Source organism: Mixophyes fleayi, chromosome 5 (genome assembly GCF_038048845.1).
Source record: "Mixophyes fleayi isolate aMixFle1 chromosome 5, aMixFle1.hap1, whole genome shotgun sequence".
NCBI classification, from domain to species: domain Eukaryota; kingdom Metazoa; phylum Chordata; class Amphibia; order Anura; family Limnodynastidae; genus Mixophyes; species Mixophyes fleayi.
The window spans coordinates 5,649,800-5,666,407 of record NC_134406.1 but is presented as its reverse complement, the minus strand read 5'-3'; the positions used below and the strand labels follow the sequence as shown (position 1 = coordinate 5,666,407).

The 16,608-nt window shown below is 41.4% G+C and overlaps 1 protein-coding gene across 4 annotated transcripts; it reads right to left on the bottom strand.

Moving 5' to 3' along the window:
- Nucleotides 1–8,114: 8,114 nt before the first annotated feature.
- On the bottom strand, nt 8,115–13,176 carry ARC (activity regulated cytoskeleton associated protein). 4 transcript variants are annotated; one of them, XM_075211641.1, is made up of 3 exons: nt 9,551–13,176; nt 9,249–9,512; nt 8,115–8,933 (listed from the first exon to the last, which is right to left on the bottom strand). In XM_075211641.1, the coding sequence occupies exon 1, from the start codon at nt 12,525–12,527 to the stop codon at nt 11,331–11,333; it is 1,197 nt and encodes a 398-aa protein (XP_075067742.1). In that variant the 5' UTR covers nt 12,528–13,176; the 3' UTR covers nt 8,115–8,933; nt 9,249–9,512; nt 9,551–11,330. The 4 variants fall into 4 exon arrangements, with proteins under 4 accessions (XP_075067742.1, XP_075067743.1, XP_075067741.1 ...); XM_075211642.1 differs by having other exon boundaries at nt 9,626–13,176; XM_075211640.1 differs by having other exon boundaries at nt 9,249–9,561; nt 9,638–13,176.
- Nucleotides 13,177–16,608: the final 3,432 nt, after the last annotated feature.

Below are 16,608 nucleotides of genomic sequence, written 5' to 3'. Positions count from 1 at the left end.
GTATTGGTACTTTTGTTTATTGTTCTGTACTGTTATACCCTGTATAGTCTACTGTTTGTACTATGTGCGGCGCTGCGGAAACCTTGTGGCGCCTAACAAATAAATGATAATAATAATAATAATAATGTGCCAGGCTGCCTCGTGTTGTCAGGGCGTGCTCATAGGACACTTGGCCCGAGAAACCGGAAGTGACGTCCCGGTCATCATGGAGACGGCCGGGACGCCAGCAGCAGGTGATTGAGAGTCGCAGCGGTGCCTGCGGTTGGCAACAGCCCAATTCTATTAATCTGGAGCAGTTACAGTTATTGATCTGGTATTTGGGACAATTGTATTCCACAGGGATGGTGGTTGCTTCAGTGAACCAGCACCTTGTAGGATTGGCATTCTGATTTAATTTCCAGTGGGTCTAAAATCCGACTAAGATATTTATAGTGGGCCAGGCCATGAAAGATTACAGGTGAGGTAACAAGTGATACGAGATGGACAGTATTATTTGAAAACTTAAAGGCAATGGGGACAGTTTTGGTATAGATGTGCTCCTGAAAGTGAAGCTATTGTATGTGCCCCTAAGAATGCTGCAGGGAATTCGTGTGCGCACGCCATGCAGGAGTAGATCCAGCACTGCCACATGAAAACGGGAGCTTTCTGTCTCACTTCCAGTTTATATTTATTTCCAGGCACCGTATGGAAAAGCTAAGTGAGCCTGGAGTAGGGTAAGGTCCACACGCCTTCAGGATTGTGACAGCAACAGAAACGATTCAGTGATCATGCGCATTCTGTGATGGGAATCCAGTCACTTCAGGACTTATTTAAAGCCCAGTTGGTATTATAGAAAGTGAGTAAAAAATGGTGGAAGTTGAAGTGGAACGGGGATGACATGGAAATCGTGGTGGAAATCGTTGATCAGATATGGTGGAGTAAACAGACATGGCTGGCTGATATACTTGAAAAAAATTATATAAAGGGGAAAGAATAAGATGGGGAAATGGTAGTGACAAGTTAGTGGTTGGATACGTGACCTGCCTGGTGGGAAATGGGATCAACATGATACAGGTATGGCCCAGGTAGTAGAACTATGATGGTAACAAAGGGGGAAAACTGGAAACAAGATAAATGGATTCAGGAAAAGCAATACAATAGTGCAGAGGTCATAGTAATGGGGTGCATGGTTGTAACAGAGTTGCAATGTTTTTGCATTGGTGCTTATTTATTCTGTTACCAATCCAGTTCAATGTCTGGTGTGGAGATGTGTGACATTCACACATTTTCTGGACAGCACATCAGGTTTTGGTCAGACAGGATGGGAGGCAGTTGGGCTTTGCCAAAGGTGAGGTGATAGTTAGATGGCTAAGCATACTGGCATGAAGTAGAAAGATGTAGTGCCAGTATCTGGGAGGCATGCTGACTATGCACTCATGTTGCTGGTAGTTGCCACTTGAGGCAATGATCTGGGGTAGTTCTTATGAGGGATTTAATACATAGGATGAAGAGGGATTTGATGAGACTATGTGTGAGATTTACCAACACTCTGGTGGTATTATCAGAGATGGTGATGAGGAGAGGCTGGCAGCAACCCAGATCTCACAAAAGCATGAACCAGGACAGAATTGTGAAATTGCTAGATCTGCAATGAAGCACACTAAGCATTTTAATATGTGTTGAACTTCTGATCTGCATGGGGACTTTGAACTTTGCATCTAACTAGAGATACTCTTCAACATCTCTGATTGTTCCTAAATGCAGTAGATTCCTACATCAGCTCCACAGTGATTGGGGTAATGTTTTAGCTGTTGCTGGACCATCTCTAGTTCTGAATTTAAAATACGCTATTTAATACCGGCTCCGCTGATTCAAGCTTGCTTTGATAAGTCTTGTAAAGCGCTGTCAATGTGATTTAATAGCCCGCTATTTTAGTATGTAAAAAGTCCACTGTATTTTGCAAGTGCAGATTGTTTAAGTCTGCATTGAATGTGTCATTTTAATAAATACCTTGCTTCTATGTACAAGTAAATCCACCTATTCATAATTTTTGAACAATAAATGTAGCATTATTATAAATTTGCATTTTTGATTGCATTAATAATGCCTAACCAATTTTTTAGAACTATTCATCATTTATTCAGTTTTGCAACTGTTTACAGAATGTCACGTCTTTTTTGTCATTTTTAAGCACAATTAGTCGCATTAACATTTAGCGCTGCAAAATGTTAGCTGTCATAATTAAACTCAACAGACTGGTGGGCGGCCTGAAATGGGTGCATGTGGTACGACATTAACAGCTAAAGTCAGGGATTTTGTTCAAGTGCACCTAGAAGAATCAATGCTGTTTTAAAGGCAAAGGGGGGGTCACACCAAATATTTTCTGGATTTAGATTTTTCTTTTGTTATTATTATTATTATTATCATTTATTTATATAGCGCCACTAATTCTGCAGCGCTGTACAGAGAACTCACTCACATCAGTCCCTGCCCCATTGGGGCTTACAGTCTAAATTACCTAACACACACACAGACATCAACAGACAGACAGAGACCGACAGACAGACAGAGACCGACAGACAGACACACAGACTAGGGTCAATTTGTTAGCGGCCAATTAACCTACCAGTATGTTTTTGGAGTGTGGGAGGAAACCGGAGCACCCGGAGGAAACCCACGCTAACATGTGGAGAACATACAAACTCCTCACAGATAAGGCCATGGTCGGGAATTGAACTCCTGACCCCAGTGCTGTAAGGCAGAAGGGCTAACCACTTTGTTCATTCACTTTGCATTTTGTTAATTGATACAAATAAATTATTAACACGTCTATTCTTAAAAGCATTCTTACTTTGCAGAATTTTTTCCACACCTGCCTAAAAATTTTGTGTCTATCTATCTATCTATCTATCTATCTATCTATCTATCTATCTATCTATCTATCATTAACAGGTGTGGCCAAATACATTTGTCCACATATTGTATGTATGCATATCTATCTATATCTATATAGATAGCTGTCATAACTATACACATACAATATGTGGACAAAAGCAAGTAACAACAGCTACTCAGCCACACAGCAGAAGACCATGTAAAATTACACAGCGGGATCAACGACTGCTAAGGCGCATGGTGCGTAAAAGTCACCAACGCTCTGCTGATTCCATAGCTGAAGTGTTCTGATCTTCCACTGGCATTAATGTAAGCACAGAAAACTGTGTGGCAGGAGCTTAATGGAATGGGTTTCCATGGCCGAGCAGCTGCATGTAGCCTCACATCACCAAGATCAATGCCAAGCGTCGGATGGAGTGGTGTAAAGCACACCGACACTGGACTGTGGAGCAGTGGAAACGTGTTCTGTGTAGTGACGAATCACACTTCTCTGTTTGACAGTCAGATGGACGAGTCTGGGTTTGGCGGATGCCGGGAGAATGTTACCTGGCTGACTGTATTATGCCAACTGTAAAGTTTAGTGGAGGAGGGATAATGCGATGGGATGGTTTTTCACGGTTTGGGCTAGGCTTGTTATGTCCAGTGAAGGGCAATCCTAATGCTTCAGCATACCAAGTCCTTTTGGACAATGCTATACTGAATACAATGTCATTACAGTCCCTGTTGGTGTAATGGTCAAGTGTCCAAATACTTTTGTCTATATAGTGTATTTATGTATATATATATATATATATATATATATATATATCCCTGGCAGCGTTCTCCCTGCAGATTATAGCTGCCTCAGGCTCCCACATTGCTGCAGGCACACAGAGCTGAGGTGAAGTCTGTCTTATATGGTCTTACAGGAAGTAAACAATGAATTCCCTGACTCTACAGCAACAAATGTGATGTCTACATACTGAGCCCACTATTGTGTGGATGAATGATCAGATAAAGAAATATGAGACGTCAGAAGTAAACCGGTGAAGCGGATTTGCTATAATATGGTGGGAATTATTAGTATAAAAGAGGACAGAGCGGGAAGTTAGGGTTCGGAGTGAGATTAGCTGCGTTGAGAACATATTGGATCAGCGGTTCCCAGTATTATTATCTTGCGACTTGTTCACCTGCTGTTCACATTCTGTGTTGTCCTCATTTTATAGCTAGTTCATTTCTACTACACTATATAGTATATACACACACACATACACACACATACACACACATACACATACACACACATACATACACACACACACATATACACACACATACACACACATACACATACATACACACACACACACACACACACATACATACATACATACATACATACATACATACACACACACACACACACACACACATACACACACATACACATACACACACATACATACACACATACACGTACATACACACACATACATACATACATACATACATACACACACACACACACATACATACACACACACACACACACATACACATACACACACACATACACACACACACACACACATACACATACACACACATACACACACATACATACACACATACACATACATACACACACATACATACATACATACATACATACATACATACACACACACACATACACATACACACACACATACACACACACACACATACATAAACACACACATACATACACACATACACACACACATACACACACACATACACATACACACACACATACACAGTAGCCACTTTATTAAGTACACCTGTATGCATGCTCGTTAATGCAAATATCTAATCAGCCAATCATGTAACGAGTCAATCCATAAAAGCATGTAGATATGGTCAAGAGGTTCAGTTGTTGTTCAGACACCAGTTTTGGAAAGAAATTAGATCTAAGTGACTTTGGCCGTGGAATGGTTGTTGGTGCCGGACGGTGTAGTTCGAGCATCTAGGAAAGGCTGATCTCCTGGGATTTCCATGCACAACAGTCTCTAGAGTATACAGAGAAAGGTGCGCAAAACTCCGATGGGGAAGGGACTGATGTGATTGACAAATATTCTCTGTACAGCGCTGCGGAATTGGTGACGCTGTATAAAATATGATCATGAAGAGCACTGTTATAAGTTTTAATTGTTAGTGATTTGAAATGAAAATCAAACCCATAACATATAATAAGTCAAAAATGCTTTAAATCTGTTAAGTGATAAACTGAGGTTTGTACCAAATGTGGAAGTTTATTGGATGCGTTTGGTCTGTTCTGATCAGGGCTGGATTAAGGCAATGGAGGCCCCTGGGCTAAGGGTAGTGTGACCCCCTTCCCCCCTGATATATATGTACTGCATTTACCTGGACCTCTTCTCTTGCTGCAGGATCCTCAGTCCTGCAGTCCGTGCGGGCGCGGTGGGCAGCGCGCTGCTCAGCCAGGAGATCTCATGTGACTATGAGTCATAGGCTAACAAGACCTTCTCTCCAGCAGCGCGATGGGTACCGCGGCCGCACTGACAGCAGGGCAGCTAACAGCATCAGATTTGCTGTTAGCTGCCCCTGCCTAGAATGAATGGAGTTCGCCCCCGACCCAATAGCTGGCAGTATTACCTAAAAATATTTATAGCTGCCCGAGGCCAATGGGCCACAACTAACAAGGACCATTAGGTTAATCCGGCTCTGGTTCTGATCTATTTATTACATTGTAAGATGTCTTCCTACCTTGCAAACTCATATTATGCATACTTGCCAACTCTCCCGGAATGTCCGGGAGACTCCCACATTTTGCGAGAGTCTCACGGACTCCCAGGAGAGTGTAGCAATCTCCCGGATCTGCCCACTTCATAAGGAAGTGCCCCACTTCCTAGTGAAGTGGGCAGAATTAGGTAACAAACGCTGCGATTCCCGGTGAATCGCGGCATTTGGCCCCCCGCCCCCCACTGTCAAATGACGCGTTTGCATCATTACATCACGGGGCGGGTCCAAAATAATGAGCATTCTGGAGCCCCGCGCCCCATCACGGCCACCTCCCCCAGCAGGCTCCCGGAAACCAACTTTCTAAAGTTGGTAAGTATGGTATTATGTTACTGTAAATAGGATAGTGCAGTATGAATATTTTGTGGTGACCCAGCTCCTCCGTCAGAGAAAAAGACACCCCAGGGCTCTAGCAGGCTAATGGACCTGGCAAACATTGCTAAACCATCTCCCAGGAGCTATTCATGTAACCTGCCCTATGTTAGCCCTCCCCAGGGAGAAGAGCTTGTCTGGTTTCTGTCTGTCCCTCTTCCAGGCGAATTAGGGTGAGGGAAGGGGAATTAGAATTTTTATTACAGACTTTAAATATCTTGTACTGTACTTCCTCTAAAAACCTGGCATACAGTATTTTAATGCCATATTGTTTTATTCTGCGTCTCTTTTCCACTTTCATCGCTTCCTCCTATTCCCGGTTACAGGACTTTTTACAAGCTACACCCAATTTTTGGAATTCTATCCCTCGCACAGTAAGACTTTCCTCTAGTCTTCAAACCTTCAAGCGTTCTCTGAAAACCCACCTTTTCAGACAAGCTTATAATATTCCTCTACCACTCTCTTAATCTCCCTAGGTTACCCTATTACCACCCTCTGCACAGCTAACACAGAAACCCTCTGACCAACATTGCTGTGTGATTGATCACACAGCCCACTCAATACTTTTTACTTTGGCATTCTAGCTGGACCAGTGTGCAATATAATGTAGCACTTACCCTTGTGTATCAAACTCCCATTAATCTATAGATTGTAAGCTTGTGAGCAGGGTTCCCTTACCTCTCTGTCTGTATGTATTACCCAGTATTGTCTTATTACTGTTTTCTCCCAATTTTAAAGCACTCCGCAATTTGCTGGCGCTATATAAATAAATGTTGATGATGATGATGATGATTGTGTCTCTGTTATGAATTATGATTACTTCAGCAAACTTCACAGTGGCTCAGTGGTTAACACTTCTGCCTCACAGCACTGGGGTTGTGAGTTCAATTCCTTATCTGCGTGGAATTTGTATGTTCTCTCCGTGTTTGCGTGGGTTTCCTCCAGGTGTTCCGGTTTCCTCCCACACTCCAAAAACATACAAGTATCTTAATTGGCTGCTATTAAATTGCCCTTAGTCTCTCTCTCTGTGTATGTTAGGAGATTTAGACTGTAAATGGGGCAGGGAATGATGTGAGTGAGTTCTCTGTATAGCGCTGCGGAATAAGTGGCGCTATAAAAATAGCTGATAATGATATTAATAATGATTGACTCTATAATTGCTTTGTTCCTAGTATGCCCCATGTGCAGACGTTACTAGACATTGCTGGGTGCCTTATTTAGTACAGTACCCAACTGGTGACAAACTCACATATACACATATAGACTCCCACCCCCAGTTGTGGACCACAGAGCAGCCGCCCCCCCCCCCACACACACTGTACCCTAGCTCATGTTTATATCTTGTACAGCTGTGTAGTCTGTTTTCAACCACATTCACATAATGATGGTGTATGATTGATCCTTTGTGTTTGCGGATGCAGTATTGAGATGACAAATCAATGCTTTATCTGTATCTGAGATTGGTGCTTTTGTGACAATTTTGCTACCTCTTAAGTGACGGGAGAGCAGCCCTGCAATCTTGTTAGTGCATATTGCGCTGTATAAAAAGATAATTTCCCAGGCAGAGCTATTTTATTTAATCAATAGGATATATATGAGTCACATACTTGTTCCATCCTTTCATCGCTCTCCTACATTCACAGAACCCTGCTTTTTTTTTTTGGTCTGCGTTTAAACATTCCATTGTGGGCATAATGACGGCAATTTTCCCCCTTTGTAAGGGCCCAGCAGGTAAGGAACGGCTAAATAGTATTTGTAATTGTTGTTATGCTTGATCGAGCTATTTTATGACTGATATTTGGATCCTGCTGCTGGCAGGTGAACAATGGCAGCTTTCCTATTAATTGACTTGGCTAAATTTAGAAAATGCAACACCAGCTAGAGTGTCACCGAGGGGCGAGAGTTTCATCTCTCCCATTGATCTCTTACTGAAGAGATGACAGTGTTCCGTGCTGGCCTTATATGGTCGTACGGAACCAGTGACTCTGCTTCCCCTGCATGCAATTAAATCATTGCTTTCTGTACTGGCTGCAGAGCCGCAATGTTCAGTCTGCTTAGATTCCCCACAGACAGAAATGTAAAGACTAACGTAGATATATATAATATTTTATTAACCAACAATCATCTGTACAATGACACCGTATGGCTTTTATAATGTTTACATGATCTCTTTGGATAAAATGCAATGTGCTTTCATACATTTATAGACAAAACGGTGATATTTTATACAAAACGAGGAACTGTCCTCATTTGTCATTTACATGCTAAGGCTTCCAAACTAATGTCACTTTTTCCTTAAAAAAAGTACAATCTTTATCTGGTCGGTCTGCTGTTATTTTTGCAAGTGGTATATTGCGGTTAATTACCAGAGAGGTATTAACAACCGGTAATGACATACAAATACATTCATTGTTGTTTGTTATATAAATAGGAAACGCTTGATCATCACTCCATGAAGTACATTTGTGCGTTAGGAAACATATCCTACAAACTTTTGAGGCTGAAATGGTGTCTTATCGGGCAAAGTTCTTTGTGGTTTGTGAATGGGGACAGTTGTGAAGAAGGTATTGGTACCACTGAAGGTACAAAGAAAGTACTTAGAATATAAGTAGAATCATTATTTTTTCTATTACACCAGCTGTCTATTCTCTGTGTCCCGTTCCTCAATGTTCCTCCTGAGTTTCATGAGATTAACTTTACTGAATGTCCAAAGTAGTTTTCAGGTGTCCACTTACACAATCGTCAAATAATCTTTTCCAGGTAGGTCACATTGTATCTGGTGGCTGCTATCCATTGCTTCCTGAAGCTTTGGTTCAGAAGGCGAGAGAAGGCCAGAGCAGGTTGTGTTGCCGAAAAGGCTCTTGACGTGAAGGGAAACAAAAGGCCTCGGCAGATATTTGTTCTGTTATCTGGAAATAAAAAGTAAACATGTATAAGTATTTCATCATTACTCACAAAGTTTGAACAAAATGAATACTGACATGCTTTTAGTTAGGGCAATCTGGGTTTCACTTTAATTGACTATGGGGTATATATAAATCTGCCACGCAATATACAGTGCACAGCCAAATTTAATAGATTGTGTGCACTTGACAGGTCCTAAAATATATGCTCCCTACTTACATAGAAAGATATCTTAAAAGGAGGACTGCAATGGTAGTTAATAATTGATGGGCTTTAAACACAATCTATTAATCTGTCAAGGATTTCACAAATATACTTACATTGTTATACTAAGGGCCTCTTTCTCACTTGATCCTCGATCAGCCTCATGGACCTCAGATGTAGCAGAAGGTGGACCCTTTCATTGGCCTCATGTGTAGCAGAAGAGGGTGGACTGCTCATTGGCCTCAGGTGTAGCAGAAGAAGGTGGACCCGCTCATTGGTCTCATGTGTGGCAGAAGAAGATGGACCGCTCATTGGCCTCAGGTGTAGCAGAAGAGGGTGGACCTGCTCATTGACCTCATGTGTAGCAGAAGAGGGTGGACCTGCTCATTGACCTCATGTGTAGCAGAAGAGGGTGGACCGCTCATTGGCCTCAGGTGTAGCAGAAGAAGGTGGACCCACTCATTGGTCTCATGCATGGCAGAAGAAGGTGGACCCGCTCATTAGCCTCATGTGTAGCAGAAGAGGGTGATGTTTTCACTGTTTGCTCAGCCAGCAGTTTGTAGTCTGTTCTCCCCATGAGAACCCCTGGCTGAAAGACTGGGCTCCTGAGTCAAGAGCAAGTGATCTTGATGTCTTCTCAGCTGTGTTTAGATCTAGTCCAAATGTCAAGAAATCCTGAAGTTCACAGATATTCCTGAGTGAAGATGATTGAGTGAGTCCTAAATTCAACACTGTCCTTTTAATATGTCAAGACCTCCCTACATAGTGAATAGGTGCAGAATTGGGTTTTCTGTTCCTTGCATCATCCTAAATGATTGAAGAGCCTTTTGGAACCATCCATTGATTTGTCGACTTTCAAGTGAAGAAGTTGGAGTTAAAGGATTGATAATGTCCACAAATACATAATAAGTGCACAATCAAACTTCTTAAATGATAGAGTCAATGTCCAGGTAGAGACTGTGCAATCAGGAAGTTCTAGAACGGACCTAGCTGTACATGAACGTTCATTTATTTTGGTATGACATTGCTTTTGATCCAACATACTATTCAATAAAAAGTGCTACCATGTTTTCACATATATACTGTACATGTGCTCAAGACACAAAAATCATTTTACCACAAGGCTACTAAAAAGTTCAACATTTGGAGAAAATGACAATATTTATAGCACAAAGAGGTGCATATGACAATATATTTTTGAATTACAAATTAGTAGAAGCACATTATTGCTTTCTAATAAATTGCTGTAATTATGTAAAGTCACCATGCAAATTTTTTTCATCTCTCTATGTACAATATATTGCATTTATCATATGTACAATAAGACAATAAGATTTCTAAGTAGATGACATTTTGGTACACACATAGCATAATGATGACTATCAAAAATATTTTTCCCCTATTTACATATTCAATATATATATATATATATATATATAAATAGAAAAATGCTCTTAAAACTGAACAAACAATGAACTTTCTTCCTTCTGCCATTGTCCCTGAAATGTAAAGGGATAAGATAGAAGATCCTTTAAACAGCCCCAACGGACGTTAAATTCTTTCACCGGGTACCTGTTAAACTAATAACCGTTAATGGATATGTTGTATTTGCACCCAAAGTTGTGACACCAGATTCTGGCGACAATTCACAAACTTTAACAAAGTTCCATTGACTTTATGTTGTCCTTGAAAAGCAACTACTGCTTACTTTCAGGCTAGATGTAGGACAATATGTCCTAGTCACCTGCTACAATCTCGATTGTGCTGAGTTGATTGTAGCATGATGCGTAAGTCTGAAATAAGTCATTAGTTCAGCTATAACTTTACATTATGTTATGAAACTGTAAATGTAGATATGTGATTAAAAAAAAAATGTAACAAAACGTATTGCAAAAAGATTCTCTTCAGAATGCAATACTCTTGTAATGACTATCAGCACTGCCATAACTAAACCAGAATGGTGTGATATATATCTAAATCATGCCTTATACTGTCTCATATTGGTCACTTATCTATAACTTTCATACTTTCTTTTTGCATTAAGCAGGAGAACCATATGCAAAATGAATAGAGTTTCTCTTAAAGTACTCAGCCTAATTCCACTTTTTTCTGTAATGTCTCAAAGTGTATTTCATTCAAGAGCATCCATTTCCCAGCAGAAATTGATCACATTATCCCAAGCTTCCCAGGTAACTTTCTTATTCATATCCAGCTTTCTCTGTACAAATGCTATTGCTATTGCTATCATAAGGATCTTTTGTCACTATGACATTCAGTTTGGAGCTAATTTGCTCATCAGAGAAAGAAGCTTTCAGTGTTTCCTTCTCTGACTGCTCAAAATCAAACTGGATTTCTTTTCCCATCTGCACTAGCTGGTCCATTGTTTTGGGGAGAGGGGGTTTTAGGAAGCGCCTGATCTCAGGGTGTAGAGTGCTAATAATGTAACGGATCATCTCTTCCTCATTGGTGTCAGCGTAAAGTCTGTGATACAAGGCTCTTTTCTTCCACACAAATTGCTCTAGGGGTTCCCACCGTCTCTGAGGAAGATCTAAGTCCCTCTTGATGGCCTCTCTAACCAATAATCTTTCGCAGTACTGCAGGAAGGCCACTTTGAAATCATGCCAGCTCTCTACTGTCTCCTGTCTGTACTCCCACCACTTCTTGGCTGCACCCTTCAAATGATTGTCTACTTGGGATAGCCAAACTTTTTCATTCCACCCACTGCGCTTAAAAAACTTCTCTAGATTGACAAGGAACTCCCTGGGATCCTCTGACATATTTGCATCAAACTCAGGAGGAGAGAGGATGTCAACTGAGATCACCACCCAGTGGTGTGGGTGGCATGTTTGTGCTGGCAGTGGAGGTGGTGGTGGTGGAGGTGATGATGGTGGACTTGGGGCATAAGGGTCAACTATCTCCTGAGATGCTTCTGCCTCCTTTTCTTTATCACTTTTCTCTCCGTAGAAAGACCGTCTATGCTTTTCTTCCATCTGACATGTCCTACACAAGTTATGATCTGCCTTGCTAACCATTTTTTCAAAACGAGAGAACACTCCTCTCCAAGAATTCATCTCTCTTTTCACCCACCTCTCTAAGTTGACCAAGGTACCTTGGCACCTCAATAGACAAGCCTTTATGGAACGCTTCCACCTCTGAATTCCAACTACTGGGGACTGATCGTTCATATTTGAACTTAACCTCTGTACCGACCTCTTGAAACCTTTTAGCTCACTCTCTACCTGCCTAGAGACGCCAGACAGGATATACACCTGTGTCTTTCTAACCCGATCCAACATTTCTGCTGGACTACAAGTACCGATTTGAAGAGCTACTGTTTGTTCAGGAACAGAAAGAGTGGGTGCTACAATACCACTAATAGCCATGCTTGCTGCCATTGCTAGAATTTGCAAATAAACAAACTAGAAATTTGGAAATATAATTGGAAACTATGAAGCTAAATATCAATATTAGAGTTGCACAATATATGCATCTGCCAAGTGAGAAACTTCAGAGTTAAAATTATTCTCAGCAAGAATTTACTCTCTTAGGCAGCAAGTTTGGTAAACCCTTAGAGCACCTCTCTATAATGTTAGGCTAAGAGCATTTTTGTACAAATCAATACACATTCTATATGATTCCTTTAAGCTAAACACTTGTCGTCAGCAAAGCACAATAAAGAAAAGTTCCCCAATACAGCAAATCACTGCTATTTGAAAAGTTTAGCAAATATAACAAAGAGGATATAAAAGATTGTAGTTAGATATCACCCAAATAAAAGTGTCCAGTCCTTTCAGACGTTCTGAAGAATTGTCTGTTTTTCTGTAATAGTGGAGATCCTGGATATTTCTGTAGATCTTAGGGCTGATTAGAACAATTCTTGTCCCAATATTGGACTGAGTGAAGTTCTGTCTTGCAAAAGCAGGAAACAAAATCAGCTTCTAGATGGAGAATGAAACTCTGGAAAAAGATAACGATGGAGCTAGCAGGTAACGATCCTGGAAAGCCGCTGGGAACACAAGCCGGTAGAGAATAATACTTTCTATCTGTTTGTGTTGGAGTTTTGTGTGAGTAGTTTGCCAGTCTCGGTATTTATACTGTATCTTGCAGAGCTTGACATGTGAGTTACCAGCAAACCCCACTATACGTTCTCAGCGCTCATTGGTTGGAGCTTCCATTTCCATGGCAACTAGAACATTTGGATGCTACTTCAATGCCCCCTCCCTATGATTCAGCTAGCACACGTTGGAGGCTGTGAACACTCCTGCTTTGGAAGAATGTGTAATTCCCTCTCTCTGTGAAAATGAGAAAACACGTAATTGAGCTATGACAAGGAGACACCTCTCCCACGGAATATTACACGTCTTCCCTGTCTAAACCTGCCAAATAAGGTCTTGTCTTATCATTGTTCTAAGTGGGTAGTCAATGTCCTCCCTCTCTCTGCACACCTACGTAAAACACACACACACACACTGTCATTTGCACAACATCATTTATTGACATTAAGGCTATTCGTAAGGTCGCTATAGTAAGTGGGAGTAGATTCGGTCTGTGTATTAAAGTAGGTTGATATCAGACCCATACACGTGTCAGTTATTTATTTTGTCTCTTGTAGAGGGACTTGTACCCTGTGTACACAAACAGAAGGAACTTCTAACACAAGCTCTGGGTGCTCTTATCTGATAGCAAATTGGAGCAAATTCAATCATCACTAGACATCATGTGACAGATGTATAAGGAATGACAGTGGCGCAAAATTTCATACAGGTTTACTACAAACAACATTTTTTTTTAGTTGAAAGATTGTAAAACAAAATAGTGAATAAATTACTTTTAAAAGAGTTTCAACTTGCTTTGAGAGTATACTGTTAATTGTAACCATATAGAGGAAAAACACACTACATGGCCAAAGGTATGTGGACACCTAAACATTAAATCCTGATGTGCTTGCTGAACATCTCTTTCTCAAACCATGGGCATTAATATGGAGTGGGTCCCCCCCATTTACTGCTGTAATAGCCTCCACTCTTCTGGGAAGGCTCACCCCTAGGCTCACCCCTAGTGTTTGGAACATGACTGCTGGGATTCACATACATTTAGCCACAAGAGCATTACTGGGGTCAGGCACTGATGTTGGGCATTAAGGCCTGGCTCACAGTCAGCGTTCCAATTCATTATTATTATTATTATTATTATTATTATTATTATCGTTGACTTGTAAGGCGCCACAGTGCTCCGCAGCCCCGTACAGTAGGGAAAACAGTACTTAAATAAAACAGGGACGTACAAGCTAGACAAAATAAATGCAGACATGAAAACAAAGGGCATGGAGGACCCTGCTCATTAGAGAGCTTACATTCTAAGTGGGAGAGGGCACAGCTCAGACAAGAGGAGCAAGTGTGACTCAGAGTGGAGATTGGGAGAGTTGTGGGGGTGCATTAGTGTGAGTAGTGTTATCGGGGATAAGGTCACCTCTAAAAAAGAGATGGGTTTTCAAAGAGCATCTAAAGATATGAAGGCCGTGGGAAAGTCTGATTGAGCGTGGTAGGGATTTCCATAAGCGGGGAGCAGCACGGGAGAAGTCTTGTAGGCGGGAGTGAGAGGTGGTTACCAGAGACGAGACAAGGCGCAGGTCAGAGGTAGATCTAAGAGGGAGGGAGGGAGAGTATTCTGATATGAGATTTGAGATGTATGGAGGGGTGGTGTTAAGGGCTTTGTAAGTAAGGGTGAGTAATTTGAATTTGATTCTTGAGGACACAGGGAGACAGTGTAGGGATTTGCAAAGTGGGGCAGCAGATGTGGAGCGGTGAGAAAGGAAGATCAGTCTTGCAGCAGCATTTAGGATGGATTGAAGTGTGGATATATGGGTGTCAGGAATGCCAGATAGCAGGAGGCTGCAATAGTCAAGACAGGAGATAATGAGAGAATGGATAAGAGTTTTGGTATCGTGTTTAGTAAGAAAGGGGCAAATTCTGGCAATGTTATTAAGGTGGAGTCCACAGGACTAGGAGAGAGTCTGGATGTGAAGAATAAAGCAGGGAATAAATTCATCCAAAATGTGTTTGATGGGGTTGAGGTCAGGGCTCTGTGCAGGCCAGTCATGTTCTTTCCACACCAAACTCGGGGAGGCCATTTCATGATGGAGTTTGGAATTTTGCACTAAGTGTTACAACTGAGTACAGATGATTTTTAGTACTGCACACTTCAGCACACAAAGGTCCTATTCTGAGACCTTAGCCTACAGCAGTGCAGCTGAACTGTTGTTGCTTCAAGCGTTTCCACTTCACAACTACAGCATTTACAGTTCACCAGGACAATCCTACAGGGCAGAAAGTTGAGAAACTGACTTGTTAAAAAGGTGGCATCCTATGGCAGTGCCAAATTTAAAGTCACTGAGCTCTTTAGTACGACCCATTCTACTGTTAATGTCTGACTATAGAGAATGCTGGCTGTATGCTTTTTTTATGTCCCCGTTAATAATAAGTGTTGGTGAACTGGCCAAACACACAAATTAGAGAATGGGTCCTCGTACTTTTGGCCACGTAGTGTAAATATCAGGTTATATTATGTATTCTGAAAAATTAGAGCAAATACTTTTTCAATTCAGAACTTAAAATGTAACTAAACATGACATGTGATGAATAGGTGGTACTCTCAAGCATATCACACTTTTATCAATCTTGGTAACCCTATTTGGGTTGGGAAATGATTAGGTGGAGGTACAGCAACAATGATTACTGAGTAATGTGTATTACAATTTCGGAATGACATTCCTCCATTGCCGAGTGCCGGCTAAAAGTTATAATTAAAAATTTGGATGAGCCCCCCCCCCCCCCCCCATTTGCAGAGTAAACACATTTTAATTGAGAAGCTGTTGTCCAAAAATCGACAACCCCTTGAAAGGTGCACCTAGGAGACGTTTCCCTAAGGTGGCCCATCCTCCAAGCCGGGGGGGTCCCATGGGCTCCTATAGACAGTCATTTTTTTCGAAGCCTCTGTCGGTTCTGTTAAACAGAGGCCGATAATTAATTTTGTTAGCCATGCTTAAATAACTCTGGAGGGGGTTTTGTGACCAGTCGCAAAAGCTAACCACTCGAGGTGACCCTTTGGGGTAAACAGCCATATGTAGTGCCTCCTGGGGATAAAGTTAGGGAGAGGGGACACCTTAGGTGATAATGCAGCTTTAGTGATAACATATAGCCAGTTAGTTTGGAATAGGAAGAACATGCAGTCATTAAAGCCTTTTAATGCAACAGAAGCAAAGATCTACACTGTCTATTGCTGATTCAAAATCTGTCGTTAGTCTGTAGTCAGTTACCTACAGTCCTACATCAGTTGTCTACAGTCCTACATGTGGATGCAGGACAGAGTTCTTTTAAACAAACTGTGCAAAGCTGAGCAGTCACATGACTTCCATGGTCTACACTATCGCTCAGCACTGTATGTGAGTGTAGAAAGCCAATATGGCACAACGTAACA

Excerpts from the sequence above, each read along its gene's own strand:
- ARC (XM_075211639.1), bottom strand. The coding sequence starts at position 12,527 with ATGGCAGCAAGCATGGCTATTAGTGGTATTGTAGCACCCACTCTTTCT.